The sequence below is a fragment of the Eulemur rufifrons genome, chromosome 16, assembly GCF_041146395.1.
Source record: "Eulemur rufifrons isolate Redbay chromosome 16, OSU_ERuf_1, whole genome shotgun sequence".
Taxonomy (NCBI): domain Eukaryota; kingdom Metazoa; phylum Chordata; class Mammalia; order Primates; family Lemuridae; genus Eulemur; species Eulemur rufifrons.
The window spans coordinates 28736765-28756587 of record NC_090998.1 but is presented as its reverse complement, the minus strand read 5'-3'; the positions used below and the strand labels follow the sequence as shown (position 1 = coordinate 28756587).

General features: G+C 34.4%; 1 protein-coding gene across 7 annotated transcripts in view; it reads right to left on the bottom strand.

The window, feature by feature from the left end:
* Positions 1-19823, bottom strand: part of DNM1L (dynamin 1 like) — a 51645-nt gene that overhangs the window by 19595 nt on the left and 12227 nt on the right. For 4 of the 7 annotated variants that reach the window (XM_069489525.1, XM_069489528.1, XM_069489530.1 and 1 more), the window contains exons 2-6: positions 13524-13671; positions 7620-7666; positions 7124-7195; positions 4357-4443; positions 2552-2714 (exon numbers count right to left, since the gene is read on the bottom strand). In XM_069489525.1, coding sequence (XP_069345626.1) covers positions 2552-2714; positions 4357-4443; positions 7124-7195; positions 7620-7666; positions 13524-13671 — 517 coding nt within the window. Of the gene's footprint in view, positions 1-2551; positions 2715-4356; positions 4444-7123; positions 7196-7619; positions 7667-9149; positions 9189-13523; positions 13672-19823 lie in introns of all 7 variants that reach the window. The other 3 variants (XM_069489527.1, XM_069489529.1, XM_069489531.1) reach the window with 1 other exon arrangement.

The following is a 19823-nucleotide window of genomic DNA, read 5'->3' as shown; positions in this document are numbered from 1 at the left end:
GAAAAACAACCCATTAAATAAAGCCATTAAGTATTAATAAAGAAAAATCCTCATCTATAATAATCCTATCTAACATTATCTCTGCGATCATTTTAGTAATACTTTTCTTTCTTTTTTTTTTTTTTTTTTTTGTGGAGACAGGGTCTAACTGTGTTGCTCCGGATGGTCTCGAACTCTGGCCTCAAGTGATTCTCTGCCTTGGGCTCCCAAAGTGCTAGGATTACAGGTGTGAGCCACTACGCCCAGCCTGATAATGTTGCTCTTAACCTTCGTTTACAAGTACTTTTCAAAAAATAATTTTAAAAATTGTATACAATTTAAAAAATTTTTTTCACATGTAATTTTTTTATTAGCTCTTAGGGCTATTTAATAAATAAGCTTTAAAAAATTTTTGTTTTAAATTTGCTCTTTTTTGGTGTATTAGTCCTAGGAGATTTGACAAATACAAAAAGATATGTTGGTACCACCTCAAGACATTGTCCCCCCAAATTTTCCTATGCTTTACCAATCAACCCTGTTTGCCATTCCTAGTTTTGCCTTTTCTAGAATGTTATTTAAATGGAATCATACAGTACATAGCCTTTCCAGTCCAGCTGCTTTCATTTAGCATAGTGCATGTGAGAGTCATCCATGTTGCTCATGACTATCAATAGTTCATTTTTTTTATTACTGAGTAGTATCCCATTGTATGGAATGTACTCTAGTTTATTCATTCCCCATCTGAGAAATTTTTGAGTTGTTTCAAGTTTTTTGGAAATTGTGAATAAAGCTGCTATAGATATTTGCATATAATTTTTTATATGAGCATAGATTCTCATTTAATATGAGTAAATACCTAGCAGTGGGATTGCCGACTTGACTTTATAAGAAACTGCCAAATTGTTTCCCAAAGTGGCTAATACCATTCCCATCAGCAACATATGAGAGTTCCAGCTGCTTTGCATAGTGTATAGTTTTACCTATGGTATTTTTCAACTATAAGCATTTTTCTACATTGCTCCAAATCTACAAAACCCTTTTTATTTCACATTTTATTATTTTAATTTACTTAATCATTCCTACTGCTGGCCATGCTATGTTGTTTAATTTTTGATACTACAAATAATCCTGGGTTGGATTATTTTCTTACTAAGTATGACTAGATTATCAGATCAACAGTATGACCATATTTATGGCTCAAGGGTCAGTTTAAAATAGAGCTAATACATATAAACTACATTAACAGTTTACTGCAAATAAAAAAATTTGAATAAACCCTCAGATATTTAATCTAACTAAAATGAACATTAGTTACTCATGTAGTAAAACAGCTTCTTATAAAAAGTTACTTTATGGGGCAAAGCATACATTTATTAGCAGCAATAGTAACCACTCTTATAAGCCAGCATTTTATATATACTAAGAGATGTACACATCATTCGTTAGGCATCAGTGACTCAAAGTAGAAACTAATCCTTGGGGTTGTGAATGCTTCATAAAAGGATTTTTACCTTTATTTCTAAAAATCCCTGTGCCTTGAGCATGTCTAAATATTTTCTATCTCTGCAGAATATAGATACCATAATTCTCCACTGTACACTAATAATCTACAGTGATTATCTACTGTTAGAGTTATCTGTCCCTTTCTTTTTTCTTTATTTTTAAGGAGAGTCTATGTAGTGCAGGCTGGCCTCAAACTCCTGGTATCAAGAAATGGTCCTATCTCAGTCTTCTGAGTAGCTAGGAATACAGACTTGAGCCATTACACACAGCTTTTTTTTTTTTTAATTTTATTTTGTAAAGACGGGGTCTCACTATGTTGCCCAGGTTGGTCTCAAACTCCTGTTCTCAAATGATCCTCCCACGTCAGCCTCCCAAAGTGCTGGGATTACAGGTGTGAGCCACAGCCTGTTATTTTTTTCTTAAAAGTCAGCCATTCAGAAATCTAAATCAGGCCAGGCATGGTGGTTCACACCTGTAATCCTAGCACTCTGGGAGGCAGAGGCGGGAGGATCCCTTGTGCTCAGGAGTTCAAGACCAGCCTGAGCAAAAGCAAGACCCCATCTCTACTGAAAATGGAAAAAATTAGCCAGGTATGGTGGCACATTCCTGTAGGCCCAGCTACTCGGGAGGCTGAGGCAGGAGGATCACTTGAGCCCAGGAGTTTGAGGTTGCTGTGAGCCAGGCTGACACCATAGCACTCTAGCCCGGGCAACAGAGCAAGACTCTGTCAAAAGGAGGAGAGGAAGGCGGGGAGAGGAGGGACGGGGAGGGGAGGGGAGAGGAGGAAAATAAGCAACCCTTTTTGCAAAGCCATTTTATTATTTTTAAATCGTTAGGTAATCATTAAAAATACTGTCGTGAAATATTTTTGCCTAGCCTGTATAGCAATTTAATAACTTTCATTTCCATCAGAATTTCTATTTAAAATTATCAGCAAAATAGGAAAGCATTGTTTTGAAATTTGTATTAACAATGGGAGATATTCCTTTTAAAAGTAAAAATTCTTCCTTGAGGTTAGATTTACCATTGTAAATCAAGTATCTCATTAAATATTAATATCTGTCCTTACCATCTGGATCTACCTCTCTTGAAATTTTAAGTGCCTCTGATGTTGCCATGTCTGTATTAGCAGCAGTGACAGCGAGGATAATGGAATTTGGATTACTGATGAACCGAAGAATGAGCTCTCTGATTTGAAGCTCAATATCCTTAGGTTGATCACCTACAGGCACCTAAACCAAACAGAGATGAGCAAGGAACTAATAATAAAAATCAACTCAGCTTTTTTTTCTCCCACATTTAATCCACAGAATATAGATATTTCTCCATTTACAAATAGTTAAAATAAAGATATTAACAATATACTATAGTGGTATTTATGAATTTGGTAGTACGTGAAGTCTCAAAATATAATTCGCAAATATCAAAAGTTTACTTTTGCATAAAAATTTACTTAACACAATCACATGTTAAGGATTGTACAATGTTAATTGCCTAGATACAAATTCGTTTATTCAATTACCAAGTGTTTACTGGCAGTTTACTATATTTCGGGCACTCTTCTGAACCTGATTTCAGGTCATGACAGATTATGTAACAGTTGTGAATTTAAAAAAGACCAAAACTCCTGCCATCACAGACCTTATGTTTTAGTGATGAGAGACAGATAATAAACATATATAGTATCCAGGTGGTGGTAAAGGCTACGGTAAAATAAGCATAACAGCAGGCTAGGGAATGATTAGAGAGGGTTGTGATTTTAAATTATTATTTTTAATTAGATGATGTTTCTACATAGAGTAATCGGGGAAGATCTCACTGAGACAACTGACATTTGAGAGAATGAGCAGAAATTAAGGGCAATAAAGGAGAGATATATGCAGATATCTGGAGGAAGACATTCCAGGCAGAGTGAACAATAAGAGCAAGAGGCTAAAACAGGAGTTAGGAGAAGGATAATAAGGACCTATCAAGTAGATCCTTTAGAATTCTGTAAGAACAGAGGCCTTTACTCTGAGTGAAATGGGAGAGGTTTTGAGCCAAGGAATGAAACAATTTAAATTTTCTCTTTAATAGCAGCACTCTGGCCTAAGACAAGATAATGAAGAAGGCCTGTTATTTATCCTATTATTTATTATTATTGCAGTAATCCATGTGAGATGACAGTGGGTAGATCAGGATAAAAGCTATGAAACTGTAACACATGGTAGAGTTCTGGATATACTATAAAAGGTAAGGAGAGACAAGAGGATTTGCTGACAGGAAGTGGGAATTGTCAAGGGTGACTACAGACTTTTTGGCTAAGCAACTGGTAGAATGTAGATGCCACTTATTAAGAAGGAGGAAGACTACAGAAGGATCAAACCAAGTTGAAGGACAGGTTAGGAAATTTGGTATTAGACATATCAAGATGAAATGCCTGTTAGACATTTAAGTGTATATGTCAAATAGACAGTTGGATATACAAGACTGGAGATATTTTAATGCCATCAGCATACAGACACTAATGTATTTAAAGCCATAAAATCTGATGAAATCATCAAGGGGGACAGTGTGCCTAGAGAAGATAAGAGGTCCACAAACTGAACTCTGGGGCACTTACTGTTTAGACACTGGGGAGATGAGAAGAAACAGCAAAAGAGACTGAAAAGGAGTGGCCAGTGAGACTGGAGATAAACCTAGAGAGTGGTATCCTGGCAGCTAAGTAAAGAAAGTGTTTCAAGGAAAAGAGCTAAGTAATATGAAATGCTGCTAATAGATTGTGGTTGCACAAAGAAGCTGATTATTCTCATATGGAGTGTCAAGGAAGAACCACATTTGTTCAAGTGAACACAACATGACTGAATCCACAGTGAGTTAACAACTGTTCCTTACCTTGGTCATTCCTGGCAAATCCACAAGGGTCAAATTGACGACACTGGGTGAAAAAATCTTAAGATGAATTGGTTCAGGGCTTACTCCCTAAAAATAAGTTTTAAAATATTAAAATCATATTAAAATTTCAATAAAATATGAAATGCTAAAGTGTCGATTCAAGTAAATATATATTAGATGCTTTTAAATCCATGATCCCTAAAACTTTTCAATAATCAAAACCTGATGAAAACAGGTTATAATCCTACCCATCCCTATACCATAATTTATTTCCCCTGTATTATTTCACAGTCTTTTCTATTGATTCTAAGCATATACCATTTTCTTAAATATTATCCAAATTTATGAGGTTCCTGAGTTCAGAGAGTGAGGCATAGAAAACAAGCTGTCCAAATCAATCTGGTTCCTGATCTTTGAACATCAGGTGGCAAGAGTGTGTATAGTAAGGGATTCCTCAGAAAATTTATCTGAATCTTTAGATCCCTGAATCCAAATAGTAAGAATTTGGATAGTGAGAGATACATGTATTTTGTCTCCTGTAGACAAAGATTATTGCATAGACTCTTCACCATTAGCCTGCTAGTTTTAGGATTGAGTCAGCTACATGTGAAAGACACGTAGGAGATGTTCATCCCTTGTCTTTGTACATGCCCTTCTTTATCCCTTAATACGTCCTCTCATCTATTTATCTCCTTACATTTCCCCTCATTAACCCACTGAAAATTCTAATTTTCCAGGAAGCTTTTTTGGAACATCTGTTACTTCACGTTCTCTATGTAATTACATTTGCTATATTCAATTACTCTGAACTACTTTTCCATTTCAAACACTCCAGTGTTACAAAGCCATTAAGTGTCAATATTTGGCATTATCTACCTAGATTGTATATTTCTCAGGATCTTTATTGCCATGGCATTCTCCTACCATGTCCAGTACAAAGCTTTGCCCAAATGTCTTTACAACTCCAATCTCAGATATTTTAAATCCTTCAGGGCTTTATGTTAGGCATATGAAATCATTTATACATTCAGACTTAAAAATTCTTAATACATAAGATTGAAGTACTATTTACTTTTTTTTTTTTTTTTTGAGACAGAGTCTCACTCTATTGCCTGGGTTAGAGTGCTGTGGTGTCAGCCTACCTCACAGCAACCTCAAACTCCTGGGCTCAAGCAATCCTCCTGCCTCAGCCTCTCAAGCAGCTGGGACTACAGGCGCTTGCCACCACGCCTGGCTAATTTTTTGTTTCTGTATTTAGCTGTCTGGCTAATTTCTTTCTACCTTTTTTTTTTTTTTTGTAGAGACGGGGTCTCACTCTTGCTCGGGCTGGTCTTGAACTCCTGCCCTTAAGCGATCCTCCTGCCTCAGCCTCCCAGAGTGCTAGGATTACAGGCGTGAGCCACAACACTCAGCCTGAAGTACCATTTACTTCATTACAGACATGATTTAGGAAAGAAGAGATTTTTCAGAGATTTGGGGTTGGGGGATGTTTTGTCTTTTAGATGCCATGGATGAAAAGCTGGTAGGTAAGTAAGTTATATCCTTAGCATAAATTAAACATCTTATAGGTACATAAACTCAATCTTTAATGACATTCAGTTAGTGTAACTAAACTTTCATTTCTGAATCATCACAGTCTTACATTCTCTTTAAATTCTGGTACTGTACCACCAATTGCTGAGTTCAGTAAATACACGGGGATTGCAGGACAGACGATTCAGACTGGACTTATGACTAATAACATTACAAAAGCCAGCATTATCCCTAATATAATTATAGGACTGAGGACAAGCTAATCTAGTTTCTGGCCACCCTTTCTACCCCTCCTACACAACAGGGTTATTTTAGGGAAGTATGGCAGCAATAGCAGTAAATCAAAGGTTACCAGCCTAGAGTTCAATAATGAACAAAGCTCGGTTACCAAAACAGTCACAAACATCCTGAACAGGCATAAGTACTTAACATGACTCCAAAAATGCCTATTTGTCAGGAAATAACCTCTGTAGCACAATGCCTGGCAGATACAAGGGCTCAATAAATAGTTGTCGAATTTACTACTAGGCTAGAACCTATCTGTGGGATTAAATGTGCCTCTGGATAACATAACAATGGAGGTAAAAACAAAAAGGAAGGGAAATGTAAATTTAAAGAAATGTATATTTAAACATGTAAAAAGAAAAGTAATAGGAATAAAGAAAGAAGAGAAAAAACAAGGATTTAGGCAAGGCAGGGAGAATGCCTGGTGTCAACATTAACAGTATCTTAGACACTTAATTTATTTTAAATTCTCACAATCTTAAAGTAAGAAAGTAATCAGTTGCTAACATATTACTTTTCATTTTCACTAAAAAAAACCCTAATTTTTCTTTGTTTGCTTTCATAAATAAATCTAGCCTTACTCAGACAAAAAAAAGAACTCTTCAAAATACATGTATCTCATCAGTTATATAATACTTCCTGAGAGTACAATCAATCCATCAGAAAAAGATAACTTATTACAGCAATATTAACTAGAATAATTATATAATAAAGTTGTATATACATGACAGGATCAAGAATAAACACCTAAGTGAAATAGTAAATATCTGACATATTATAAAAGCTCTAAGAAACAAAAGAGGTTTTAAGCAAAGTTTCTATGTAGTTGTGAAAATATTTGTTTCAAAGACCAAGATTATGAATTTTACAATGCCCTTCACACATTACATAAGGAACACTTCAATGATACATTCACTGATGTTTATTCCAGATCTAAAAAGATACCTACCTTATTATTTCCTGAAATTCTTTCTGTTTCGTTTTCAATTTCTTGTCGAATTTCATCAAAATCTGTGTAAAGCTAAAAATTATTGAAATGAAAAGCACAATATTCAAAATAAGATCAAAAGTTTTTAAGTTGAGGGAGTGTCCATATATTTCAAGGATGTCCATGGATTTGCTTCAGAGAATTAGTAAACAAATTATAATGTATACATACATTTTTCTGAGCTAAGAATTTATAGTTTTTATAAGCAAAGCTGCCTGAACCCATAACAATTAAGAATAACCAAATTGGAGAGAATTGGGCTCAGCTTCAAGTGCTTTCCAAATAAACTATTATGATTAGAAATGTTACTGAGATAAGATGTATTAATATTTTACAAGGAACAGTTGCTTCAAAATAACATAACACATTGCCAATGATAAGAAACTAAGTTACCAACTACTTGTACAAAATATTATTTTCAACATATTATCTCTTCATTATATTCGTGTGTGATTACCTTATTTTTCGTGTGAAGAAATTTACCCCATTCTTCTGCATCCACCCCTAGAAAAAGAAAAACTCATTTATTGGAAACTATGGAAATTACTTTTTATCTTTAGTTAGGAATTGAAAAAGGCAACATAATAAATTGTTATTTGTCTCTATTTTGCCATTAACTACATGTTAACAAGTGTTTTAAGATCTGCTAAATTATATTTTTCACATTTTAAAAATTGTATTATGTATTTCAAAAACATGACTAACTTCAGGTAGAGTTGCTCACAGGTCCTCCCACCATTTGAAATCTAGATTTTACAAATAAATTGTTTACTTCTCTTCATGTTTTGTATGTATTTATATTATAGTAAAAGGTATAGTCTTTCTTTTTAAACATCATACACATAAAAGCAATTTTTCTAATGGAAGTACTCAATTAAGTTAATGGCTAAGAAGAAAAATTAAGAATTCTGAGTAATGCAAAAAGCTTGTATAACAGATTTGCATACATAACTGAAGGTAAAAATTTGCAAATAGTGAATGAAATAGCTAATTTTTCAGTTTTTTTTATTGCCTATAAAGTCACAATTTGCTATTCCTTTAAAGAGCTCTTTCAGTATTATGTAGCTAGATGCTTTGTAAATTTACATACATTTTAAAGGTGATTTTTTTCCCCCCAGGGTGAAGACTGTGTTTTCCCTTAGAACTGGAGGTAGGAAAGAAAGAAAATGGAGAAACAGTAAAAAAAACCAAAAACCCTGGTATGCATCATATGGAGTTACCCGACTCTCTATTAGTTTCCAATCATAGGTCTGTTCCTCTTGCACTTGCTGCAAAAAGGAAAATATATTCACTATCTGCACTGTGTGAAATGGTCTAAAACTTGGACAGCAAGTTTTGTTCTATTTATCCCAGAGAAACTAGAAATGTTTAATTGTACAAAGGTAATCTAACTTTACCTCCCCCAAGCACAGCTGTGTTGCTTTTGCTAAATTCAGAGAAGTTTACAATGATTTAATGATTAAGTTTATCGAATAATGCATATTGGCCACCTGAAATCAAAATAAAAATGACTCTAAGATATTCAGATAAATACTTATTGAGGAAAGAGGTAGATCAAATCTTTGGTGGAATAAAGGTAAATAAAACTGGATCCTTTTTCCAAGTAAAATGCTCACCTACTTGAAGCTTAGTACCTTCTTCCAAGAAGTCTCATTGGAGGACTGTAGTAATCTAGGTGAACAGAACTCACAAAGGCAGGTACTACATACTAAAGGAGTGTTTTTAATTTACCTTAATATATAAAAGAGGCCTAGCTTCACAAGCATGTGTTTAAAAATAAAAATAAAACAAAATTACATTCATGACCAAAAAAGCTTGCATTTTGATACAATGCCAAAAAAAAATAACAAGAACCACTAAAACCTGCAATCAATGTGGATAGGCAAATAAAAACGGAAGGAAAAAGATGCACACAGCCTGTAAGAGTACATAAGCACACATGCAGGCATAAAAGAAAAAGGGGCAAAAACAAATGGATAAAGGAAACCTTTAGAAAGGTGTCTTGAGTTTTTCCATGTAGCAGGGTCTGTATTTAAAGAGAAACAGCACAGAATATGTTTAGTGCTTATCCCTAAAATTTTGAACCCTTTTAAAAAATCAAATGTGCAGAAACCTGATCACATTTCAAATGCACATAGCATTCAATTATTCAGAATTTACAGCTTGAATTAGAGGGATGTATATAATATTTTAAGTGATAGAAGCAAAGCGTACTGTGTGCCATAATTTATTTTTAGAAAACAAATTTCCTGTTACAATTAGTTATATCACCATTGTTTCTAATTCTGACACAAATGGTTTACAATTAATCCATTATTCAAAAATTTGCTTGGGATATCTGATAACTTACTATGGGAAAAGATAAATTGCCTGATTAAAAAAAAAAGGATCTACAAAGTATACTAAATACATCTTTCAAATCTGAAGAGTTAAATATATGCAGGTATTTGTCCCATTAGCTAAGACTGAGCTTTATAAGGAGATTTTCTTTGAAATATATATGGAATTTAACACTACACCACAGAAAGTGAACTCTACACCTTCATGGACTCAATTCAAAGGGAGACTACTATTTGTATCACAGCCCTTTATGCAGAAAGATTGATCCTACCATTTTCCTTTAATTCTTACTTATAATTTTACTGCCTTTTGGGAGCAACTGATGCTTTTACAAGTAATTTAACTAAGTAGAGGTAAAAATTCAAATTATACCCAGATTTTTAAGCATTGTTCTGTGAAGCATATATATTTAAAAAAAGAAAACAAACAAAAAAATTTGCTTTAGTTCAACAATTTTCTCTCCCCGAAATAAACTCTATTCTTATAAATTTCCAGGTTTCAACTAACACTGTTCATAGGTATGATATACAGTACAATTTTCATCTTTAATGAGCATGCTATTTTTGGACTTTGTCTAAAAAAAAATCTGAGAAAAAGCTTGACTTATTTCTTACAAATATATGAAAGATAATAGTAGAGTTCAAAATTCAAACTAAACCACCTCCCCACTCTAAAACATACTTTAGTATTTTTTTAAGTAATTTATTTTTGCAGGGGGACAGGGTCTTACTATTGCCCAGGCTGGAGTGCAGTGGCATGGTCATAGCTCATTATAACCTGAAACTCCTGGCCTCAAGCAATCCTCCTGCCTCAGCCTCCCAAAGTGCTGGGATTACAGGTATGAGCCACTGTGCCCAGCCTTAATTTTGTTTTTAATACGAATTTAACAGAATATTTTTTTTTTACATTGGCAGAAGTGGGAGGTGACAAGGTGAGAACACCATAAATCTACATATTGACACCTCAATTATCCCACATAGTTGGCGGAATGAAGAATTACATGCTAAAGAAATTTTCCTGATAATTAAATTACACATATTAAACACTAAAATATCTTATTTTAGCCAGTTTTGATGGATCTATATCTAAAACATTACACTTTTCTATGTCATCTTAGAATGCACTACTCTTAACCTATTATTTGTAACTTAGGACTTTGTTACGTAACAAAGCTCTCATGGGCTATAAATCCCTATACAAAATGGAGTGAATGATTTTTTTCTTTTTTGAAAGTTCTTCCGTCTGGTTATGTTTTCTTCCCTTTCTCCTCTCTCATTGTCAGGCTGTCAGGTAGTTCATACTGTTCTAGGTAACTATTAATATGTTTATCTGCTTGATGCTTTCTAATTTCCTCTGGGTTACAATAATTTATGATAAACTAGAACTTTTTATCCCAAGGATAAAGAGGCTCTGATGAGAGGCTAAGAAACTGTCTTAGAATAAGACACCCAAAATTTAGTACTCAAACTTATGAAATCTATTTTGTGTTCTGAGTAGCTGAGCTGTCATTTTAAGTGAGTTTTTTAATTTATATATAAAAAATAAGCACTAAGCTTGGAAAAAATACATATATAGGTAAAAATAAGCCGATTTACTGACCAACCACCAAAAAGAGACATCAACAAAACACAGTGGATATACAAGCAAAGAGATACCAAGGAGCTGACACTTCTATAGCTAAATGTATCCCCTTTTCTAACAAGCAAAATTTTATCTAAGGAAACACTACCCACATCTACAAATAGTTTCTGAGAGACAGGATATCATCTGCCCTTTCAAAATGACTGAAGAAAATGAAAAGTTAAAATAAAGAGACCTAATGCCATACAGTTTCTTAAAGTCTTGGTTTCAGGTGTTTGGTAAATCTGTTTGATGAAGTCAGTTAGTGAGGATGAAATTTATAAAGTATTATTCTACATATTTGAAGCTGAATCATAGGTCAATCCAAAATGATTAAATTCAAGGTTCAGAATTTCAATAATAAAGAAATATTACAGAAATGCAAAATGATGAATAACACACCAAGAGCTAACTAATTAAAAAGTTTCCACATATTCACTGGCAGTCTATCCAAAAATATTACTTATATATCTCCAACTTCATTAACTTGTTCCAGTGATTAACATTCCAGAGTCACCAGTAGATGCTCATGATACGTTTTCCCCCCTTTAAAAAAAAAAAATTAAGTCATCACCACAAACAGCTCCTATAGTAAATAAAGAAGAAATCAGATGCAGAAATTAAAGTAACTTCAATTTCATCAATACTATCTCCCATCTTAAATCAGAATATAAGTAGAATGAAACTGCACTGAAAACAGATCTCTGCACATAAGAAACAGACATGGTATTCTGTTGCAAAAGTAATTTAATAATTAGAGATATTTTACAGACTTTTATAAATAAGACAGAAAGTCTGAGCCAAACATGGAACTAAACAGGAAGATGAAATACATTACTCTCATCAAACATTTCAAACCTCACTAATTTAAGTATGATTAATATAGGATAGACATTTAATAAATAACTTAAAATCTGCTGATAGTCACAAACAGCATTCCTTAAAATATTTTCAATTTAACCAAAAAAGAACTGCTAAAAAGGACAATGCATATTTTCTTATTTTAATACTACACATTTACTATTCATATAGTCCATTAAAGAGATAGCCTGAGTTTAGCTGTAAACTAATCTTGAACATAGTTGGAGGTAGAATATGGGGGGTATAAGTCTTTAAAAATCAAAATAGTATGTGCTATACAGATAAACCCTAGCAAGAGAAGGAGAAAAAAAACTAATTTAGAAATTGAAGCCCAGGCATCACACCTGTAATCCTAGCACTTTGGGAGGACGAGGCAGAAGGATCGCTTAAGGCCAGGAATTCAAGATCAGCCTGAGCAACATAGTGAGACCCCACTTCTACAAAAAATAGAAAAATTAGCTGGATGTGGTGGTGTGGGCCTGGGAGGCTGAGGCTGAGGCAGAAGGATTGCTTGAGCCCAGGCATTTGAGGTTGCAGTGAGCTGTGATGATGCCACTGCACTCTACCCTGGGCAATAGAGTGAGACTCTGTCTTAGGGAAAAAAAAAAATTAGTTTAAAATTAAAACTCTTCCCATAAATAATATTCATCTTAGATTGAAGGGCAAAAGAATCAAAATTACATGGGAAGACCAAGAGAAGGGATGGTAAAATAACATTGCTAAGCTAAAACACAAAGTCATTTTAATTTTATTTAAAATATTTCAACTAGATTCTAAATGACTTAAGTTCTAAATCAATGCAAATCAGTGTTTTAAATATTAGGGGAAAAAAACTTTAAAACTCTCCAAAGACACTTAAAAACTTTCTTTAAAATAACTGATTCCAGGCTGGGCGCGGTGGCTCACGCCTGTAATCCTAGCACTCTGGGAGGCCGAGACGGGTGGATCGCTGGAGGTCAGGAGTTTGAGACCAGCCTGAGCAAGAGCGAGACCCCGTCTCTACTAAAAATAGAAAGAAATTATATGGACAACTAAAATATATATATACAAAAAATTAGCCGGGCATGGTGGCGCATGCCTGTAGTCCCAGCTACTCGGGAGGCTGAGGCAGTAGGATCGCTTAAGCCCAGGAGTTTGAGGTTGCTGTGAGCTAGGCTGACGCCACGGCACTCACTCTAGCCCGGGCAACAGAGTGAGACTCTGTCTCAAAAAAAAAAAATAAATAAAAAAAATAAAAAATAAAATAAAATAACTGATTCCAATTTACTGAGTGTTTCACTGGATCCTCCATTAAACAGCATTAATAACTGCTTACTAAGTGGAATTACTCAAAAACGACTATCCCCAACAACTTTACTGATGGCCTTTCAAAAAAATTACTTTTTTTCACGTTAAGAAAGATGCATACTTCTCTTCACAAGACTTCTGATTTTGCTACAGCTACTAATTTCTAATTATCTAATTAATTAATATCTTTTTAAGAACACAGCAAAAATACATAGAGTTTTAAAATAATTCTTATCCCAATTCTGAAATTTACCATTTTCTTCTCCTGTTGTTTTTCGTTTATCCTCTGGTGAAACATGGACCAGCTGCAGAATGAGAGGTCTCCGGGTGACAATACCAGTACCTCTGGGAAGCAGGTCCCTCCCCACTAGGCTTTCTAGCACTGAGCTCTTTCCACTGCTCTGAAAACAGAATATACAAGAGTAAAATGAGTTTCTTAACAGATTTTTTTGTTAACTCAGGAAACTATACTAACATACAAAAATTTTTACTTATTTAAAGGAAAAATTAGTGCAGACTTTAAAAATTAAATTTAGTTATATTTTCTATTACATGATCTTTATTTCTTTGGAAAAAAATCCAAAAACAAAAATAAAAGCCCCACTCTCCCATAATTTTCCTACCTTTTTTGAAGTTCTCCCAACCAGGTTTCAAAACCTACATTAATATACGTAAAATCATGCTTATTATATGTAGATACTTTAAATGGGATAGTACTGTATATATTTTTCTCTAACCTGCTTTTATTTTTAATGTAATGATCAGGAATATCATTCCATATTAAAATATTAACTTCTGTATTTAACAGTCAAACAGGGCCAAGCATGGTGGGCTCACACATTGTAATCCCAACACTTTGGGAAGTTGAGGGAAGATCCTCCCCTTCAGGGAGGATCGCCTGAAGCCAGGAGTTCAAGACCAGCTTGGGTAACATCTCTACAAAAAATTTAAAAATTAGCCAAGTGTGGTGGCATGTGCCTGTAGTCCCAGCTACGAAGGAGGCTGAGGTGGGCAGATTGCTTGAGCCCAGGAGTTATAGGACTGCTATAATCCACACTGCAGTCCAACCTAGGCAACAGAGCACGACCCTGTCTCTCTAAAAAAATAAATAAATAATAAACAGTAGTCTACTGTGTATAAAACCAAGCCCCCAACCGATGGACATTTAAGTGGTTTTTTGGTTTTTGCTATTATTAACAATGTTGCAATGAACATACTTCTGTATATATAGCCTTACTTCCTTATCCTATTACCTTATTAGATTTAGTTCATTTAAATTAAATTACTGATTAAAAAACATACAGACTTAAAGCATTTTTAGATACTGCCAGACTGCACACAAGATGGCACCAAGCTATACTTCCAACAGCTTGTCAAGTTTGTTCAATTTGCTGCATCCCCATCAGTATGGGGCATTATCACTTCTTGAATCTTTGCTATTTTGATAGATGAACACTGATAGCTAATTTAAATTTGCATTCCTTTATTATTGATGTCAAGCATTTTTTTAAGGGCTCTCTGTATTTCTCCTTAATGACTGTTCAAATACTAGCGTTTTATATATTTTATTTTATGTATTTCTTAATTTTTAATAAAGCTGTTTATCTAGAAGTATTTCATTTTTCAATTTCAGTATTTTCCCCTAACTTTTTACTTTGAAGTTTTCAATGCTACAAAAAAGTTGCAAGAATAGTAACAGTGAATATTCATGTATCTTAACATTGAGTCACCACTTATTAACATTTTGACACACTGGCTTTACATCATTCCTTACACATACACACACTTTTTTCTTTTGCTGTCCACTCTAAATATTGTGACATGCACCTCCTAAGAACAAGGGCATATACATAAAACCACAATACAACGATCACATTCAGGAAATTTAACACAGATACAATACCACTATCTAATATACAGTAAATAATCAAATAATATATAAACCTCTATTATACATTTTTAACGTATATGGTCTCTATTACAGTCTAAATATTTCTAAATTTGCTGTTTTTCTTAACTTTGCAATATACTGTATTTTTATACAGTATATTTTTTCTGTACTGTTTTCCTTAGTCAAAACTAGTACATCTTTTCTATTTAATATTTTCTACAAATGCAAAAACTCTAATTTCATCTGCTGTATCAAACAGGGTGTACAGGAAGCAGATGGCCCACTCAGATTAGGTTAATTTAAGGAGGGTTTATTTACAAAGAGACTATTTACAAAGCTATGGCATGGTAAGGCTTAGGGGAATCACAAGGGATAGTGCAGTTACCCAAGCTAGTAACAAGAGAAAAACTCTTACCATCCATAAGCCCCAAAGGAAGGGCCAAGACTTTTCAAGAAAAGTGACACAGTCAGCCCAAGGCTTCCACATACAAGAAGTGTGAGAAGGGAATAGATACCCAGACTTTTATCTCCTCCTTCCTCCAATTCCTTGCCAGGGATCGCCATTTACAAATCCAATTATTAACAGAAGGCAGGGGACACAGGGAACCATTCATGTTGTTCAGAAAGGTCCCCTATGATGGAGAACAGGAATGCTGAGTGGATATGGAGGGTTAAATTGAAGATTATGTGACATATCTGTGAAACTGTACTTTTTGGTACTGCTAAGTTTTAGTATCCAGATTTACCCCTCTCATTAAATAAAATGAGGTGCTTTCTATCATTTCCATTTCTATACTCTGAAATAATTAAAACAACATAGAAATTTCCTGTTCTAGCTGGGCACGCTGGCTCACGCCTGTAATCCCAGCATTTTGGGAGGCTGTGGGGGAGGATCGCTTGAGGTCTCAGGAGTTGGAGGTCAGCCTGAGCAATACTGAACCCTTGTCTCTACAAAAAACAGAAAACTTAGCCGGCGTGGTAGCACACGCCTGTAGTCTCAGCTACTTGGGAAGCTGAGGAAGAAGGATCACTTGAGCCCAGGAGTTTGAGGTTGCTGTGAGCTATGATGACTCCACTGCACTCTAGCCCCAGCAACAGAGTGAGACTCTGTGTCAAAAAAAGAAAAAAAAGGAAAAGAAAAGAAATTTCCTGTTCTTTACGTTTGACAAAACTCATCCATAAAATAACATCTAATTTTGATTTTCAAATTCATAGGATGAACTATTCACATATTCTTAGAATTTGTTAATTTTTCTTATTCCCAATATTTTCTTTTGGTTCTTTGTTCTAACTGCACTTTCCAATTAATTGCTACATTGTTTTATTGGTCAAATTTGTCTTTTATCGGTTTTGCTTTGTAATTTTTTTGTATTGTTAATTTCTTCTCTTCTGGGGTTTCTTTTTTTCCTGGTGAAAGTATGCTTGATCTGTTCTTTTTTAAACCTCCTTGAGTTGAATGTTTTTAGCTTATTTATCTAACTCAGCTACCAACACTCCCTCCCACTCCATATACAAACATATATCTCTCAACAGTCATCTCTATCTTTTTTCTTCCATACCAAGAATCGTGGTTTTCAATGACAGTTTGTGACAGAATTAGAGTAACACAATTACTTATTTGCTTTTTATTTCACATTACACACAGATACTTGAAATAATACCAATAGTACCACCACCAACATGATTACTGAAAATACTTTTGCATATGATCCCTTCATTCTTCTTCTTACCTCTTTATAGACCACAATTTCTCCTTTTAACCCCTCATTTGGTCTTAGTTTATGTACAATACAGACCAACTGTCTTTAAATTAATGGTCTCTAGTCATTTTGACTCTCTGAAGCTTGTTTTCCAGTAGATTAGTCAGGAAGGGCTAATGAAAACAATATTCTTCACATTCTAGCATACTGATAACAGTTTGTGATCTTTATACTTGAAAATCATTTTGGTTATATATAAAATCATGGGCTCATACTTTCTTATCTTAAATATGGAATATTCTATAGTCTTTTTTTTATTATACTTATCTTTCTTTCTTTTTCTGAACAACCAGAAAGAAGATATATTCCATAGTCTTATCTCTCAAAATATTGCTATTGAAAAGAATGGCAATAATCTGATTTTCCTTCACTTATAAGGGACTTTGTGACTTCTGCCTGCAAGTCTGAAGGATGTTTATTTTTCCTTTAAAGTCCAACAATTTTTCTAGACTATGTCTCAGTGTTGCCATTTGTGTCAGTGTTCTCAGGTGTGTGCTGTGCTCTTCCAAAATGTAGTTCCAAATCTGTTTTTAATTCATTAAAATTGTCTCAAATTGTAATTTTTAGTATCTGTTCTGTTCCCTGGCTATTGTTTTCTTCTTTGGGGACTCCTATTATACATGTTAGATCTTCTTTGCCTATTTCCAATATGTCAATTTCTATCAAATTCTTTTTACATGTCTTTCATATTTTTTTTCGGAGTGCAGGAGCCAATCATAGCTCACTGCAGCCTCGAACTCTTGGGCTCATACAATCCTTTTACCTCAGCTTCCCAAGTAGCTGAGACTACAGGCAGATATCACCATGCCTGGCTAATTTTTTTATTTTTTTTGTAGACACAGGGTCTTGCTATGTTCCTCAGGCTAGTCTTAGACTCCTGGACTCAAGCAATCCTCCCTTCTCGGCCTCCAATGTGCTGAAGCTACAAGCATGAGCTACCAACCATGCCTGGCCTTATCTTTTTTATTTTTAATGTCTTTCTTCTTTTCAACTTCTTTTCCTCTTAAGGTATTATCTGTTATATTTATTTATGCTTGTGTTCCTTCTAATTTGGGTCATTTCCAAAATAAATTTTATTTCTAATATCTTACTGAGTTCTACTACCTAATTTTTAAATTTTTCTTATGCAAATTTGATTTTTTGAAATGCCATGTTATCCTCATGTCTTTTGTCTTAATATCTCATGGCTTTCAACTGTTTTGTGGGCATGTATTTCTTGTGTGCTTTCATTTTCTATAAGGGTCTTATTTTTCTTTAAAAACTTTGTATGAGATTTGACCATTATTTCATACAGCTGATTTTTGAAGGAGGCTTGGCTCAGAATAGCTATTCTAACTCTACACTCTAAAACTCATTTTTGTTGTTTTCACATAGTGTTCAAAATACAGTTTCTTGCTTTCTGAGGTATTTTGGCTCTGTTTATTTCCCCTACTTTTAGCTGACCTTCTGTTTCCTTTGTCTATATTTTTCAGGGAATACTCAGTACTCAGTTGTATTCTCAGTTCTTTCTCACTGTGAGAATTGGTCCTAGAAGAATGTGGTCCTAGAAGCTTTGGTTGGTTAATTTTAAAAGTTTCATAGGCCGGGCACGGTGGCTCACGCCTGTAATCCTAGCACTCTGGGAGGCCGAGGTGGGCGGATCGTTTGAGCTCAGGAGTTCGAGACCAGCCTGAGCAAGAGCGAGACCCCACCTCTACTAAAAATAGAAAGAAATTAAATGGACAGCTAAAAATATATATAGAAAAAATTAGCCGGGCATGGTGGTGCATGCCTGTAGTCCCAGCTACTCGGGAGGCTGAGACAGGAGGATCGCTTGAGCTCAGGAGTTTGAGGTTGCTGTGAGCTAGGCTGACGCCACGGCACTCACTCTAGCCTGGGCAACAGAGTGAGACTCTGTCTCAAAAAAAAAAAAAAAAAAAGTTTCATAAAAGGGCTCCAGTCCCTTCAGACTTCACAACAGACCTCTTTCACTCACTCATTATCAGTGTGTGCAAAACCCTTCCAAATTTCAGCTGGTAATCTTAAACTAGTCCTCCAAGCTTTCCAGTGATTGATTGCCTCTGAATATTTTTCAATTCAGATGTTCCACTGCTTCCCCTAATATATTAATAGATAATAAAAATACACAGGTCTTGGAGCTGTTCACGGTTTGTCCCCAAGAATACTGGCATATAGTCAACTACTTTTCTTATACATGCTATCAATGTGTTTTTGGTTTTCCTATCCTATTTGTTCTGGTTTTAAGGGAAAGTCATATAGATATTTAGGAAACTATTCTACCACTGCTGTTATTTTCCCAGAATCCCTAATATGGACATTTAACCTACCTAGAAATACTGACACTAATGTTTAACCTTGTAAGTTATATTACTCAGTCATAAAAAGGAACAAGGTACTGATAACATGCTATAACATGGATGAACCTAAAATCCTTCTGCTAAGTGAAAGAAGTCAGTCACAAAAGACCAAATATTATTGGATCCTGTTTATATGAAATGTCCAGAATAGCCAAATGTATAGACAGAAAGTAGATTATGTGGCTGTGTAGATGGCTGGGGCAGAGGGAAATGGGGAGTGACTATGAATGGATACAAAGTTTCTTTCTGGGAGATGATGTATTTTAAAATCAGTTTATGGTTACAGTTGTGCAACTCCACAAATATGCTAAAAAACATTGAATTACACATTTCAAATAGGTGAACATTATGGTATATAAATTATATCTCAAAAAAGCTGTTAAAAAACAAAATAAAGGAGAATGATTTCTAAAATACATAAAATGTACAAACCATAGATGAAAAGATTGATAATTAAACTACAATAAAATTAAAATGACTTTTCCTTATATCAATAGAAAAAACAGGGAGAAAACATCTATGATCCGTATAACTGACAAAGAATT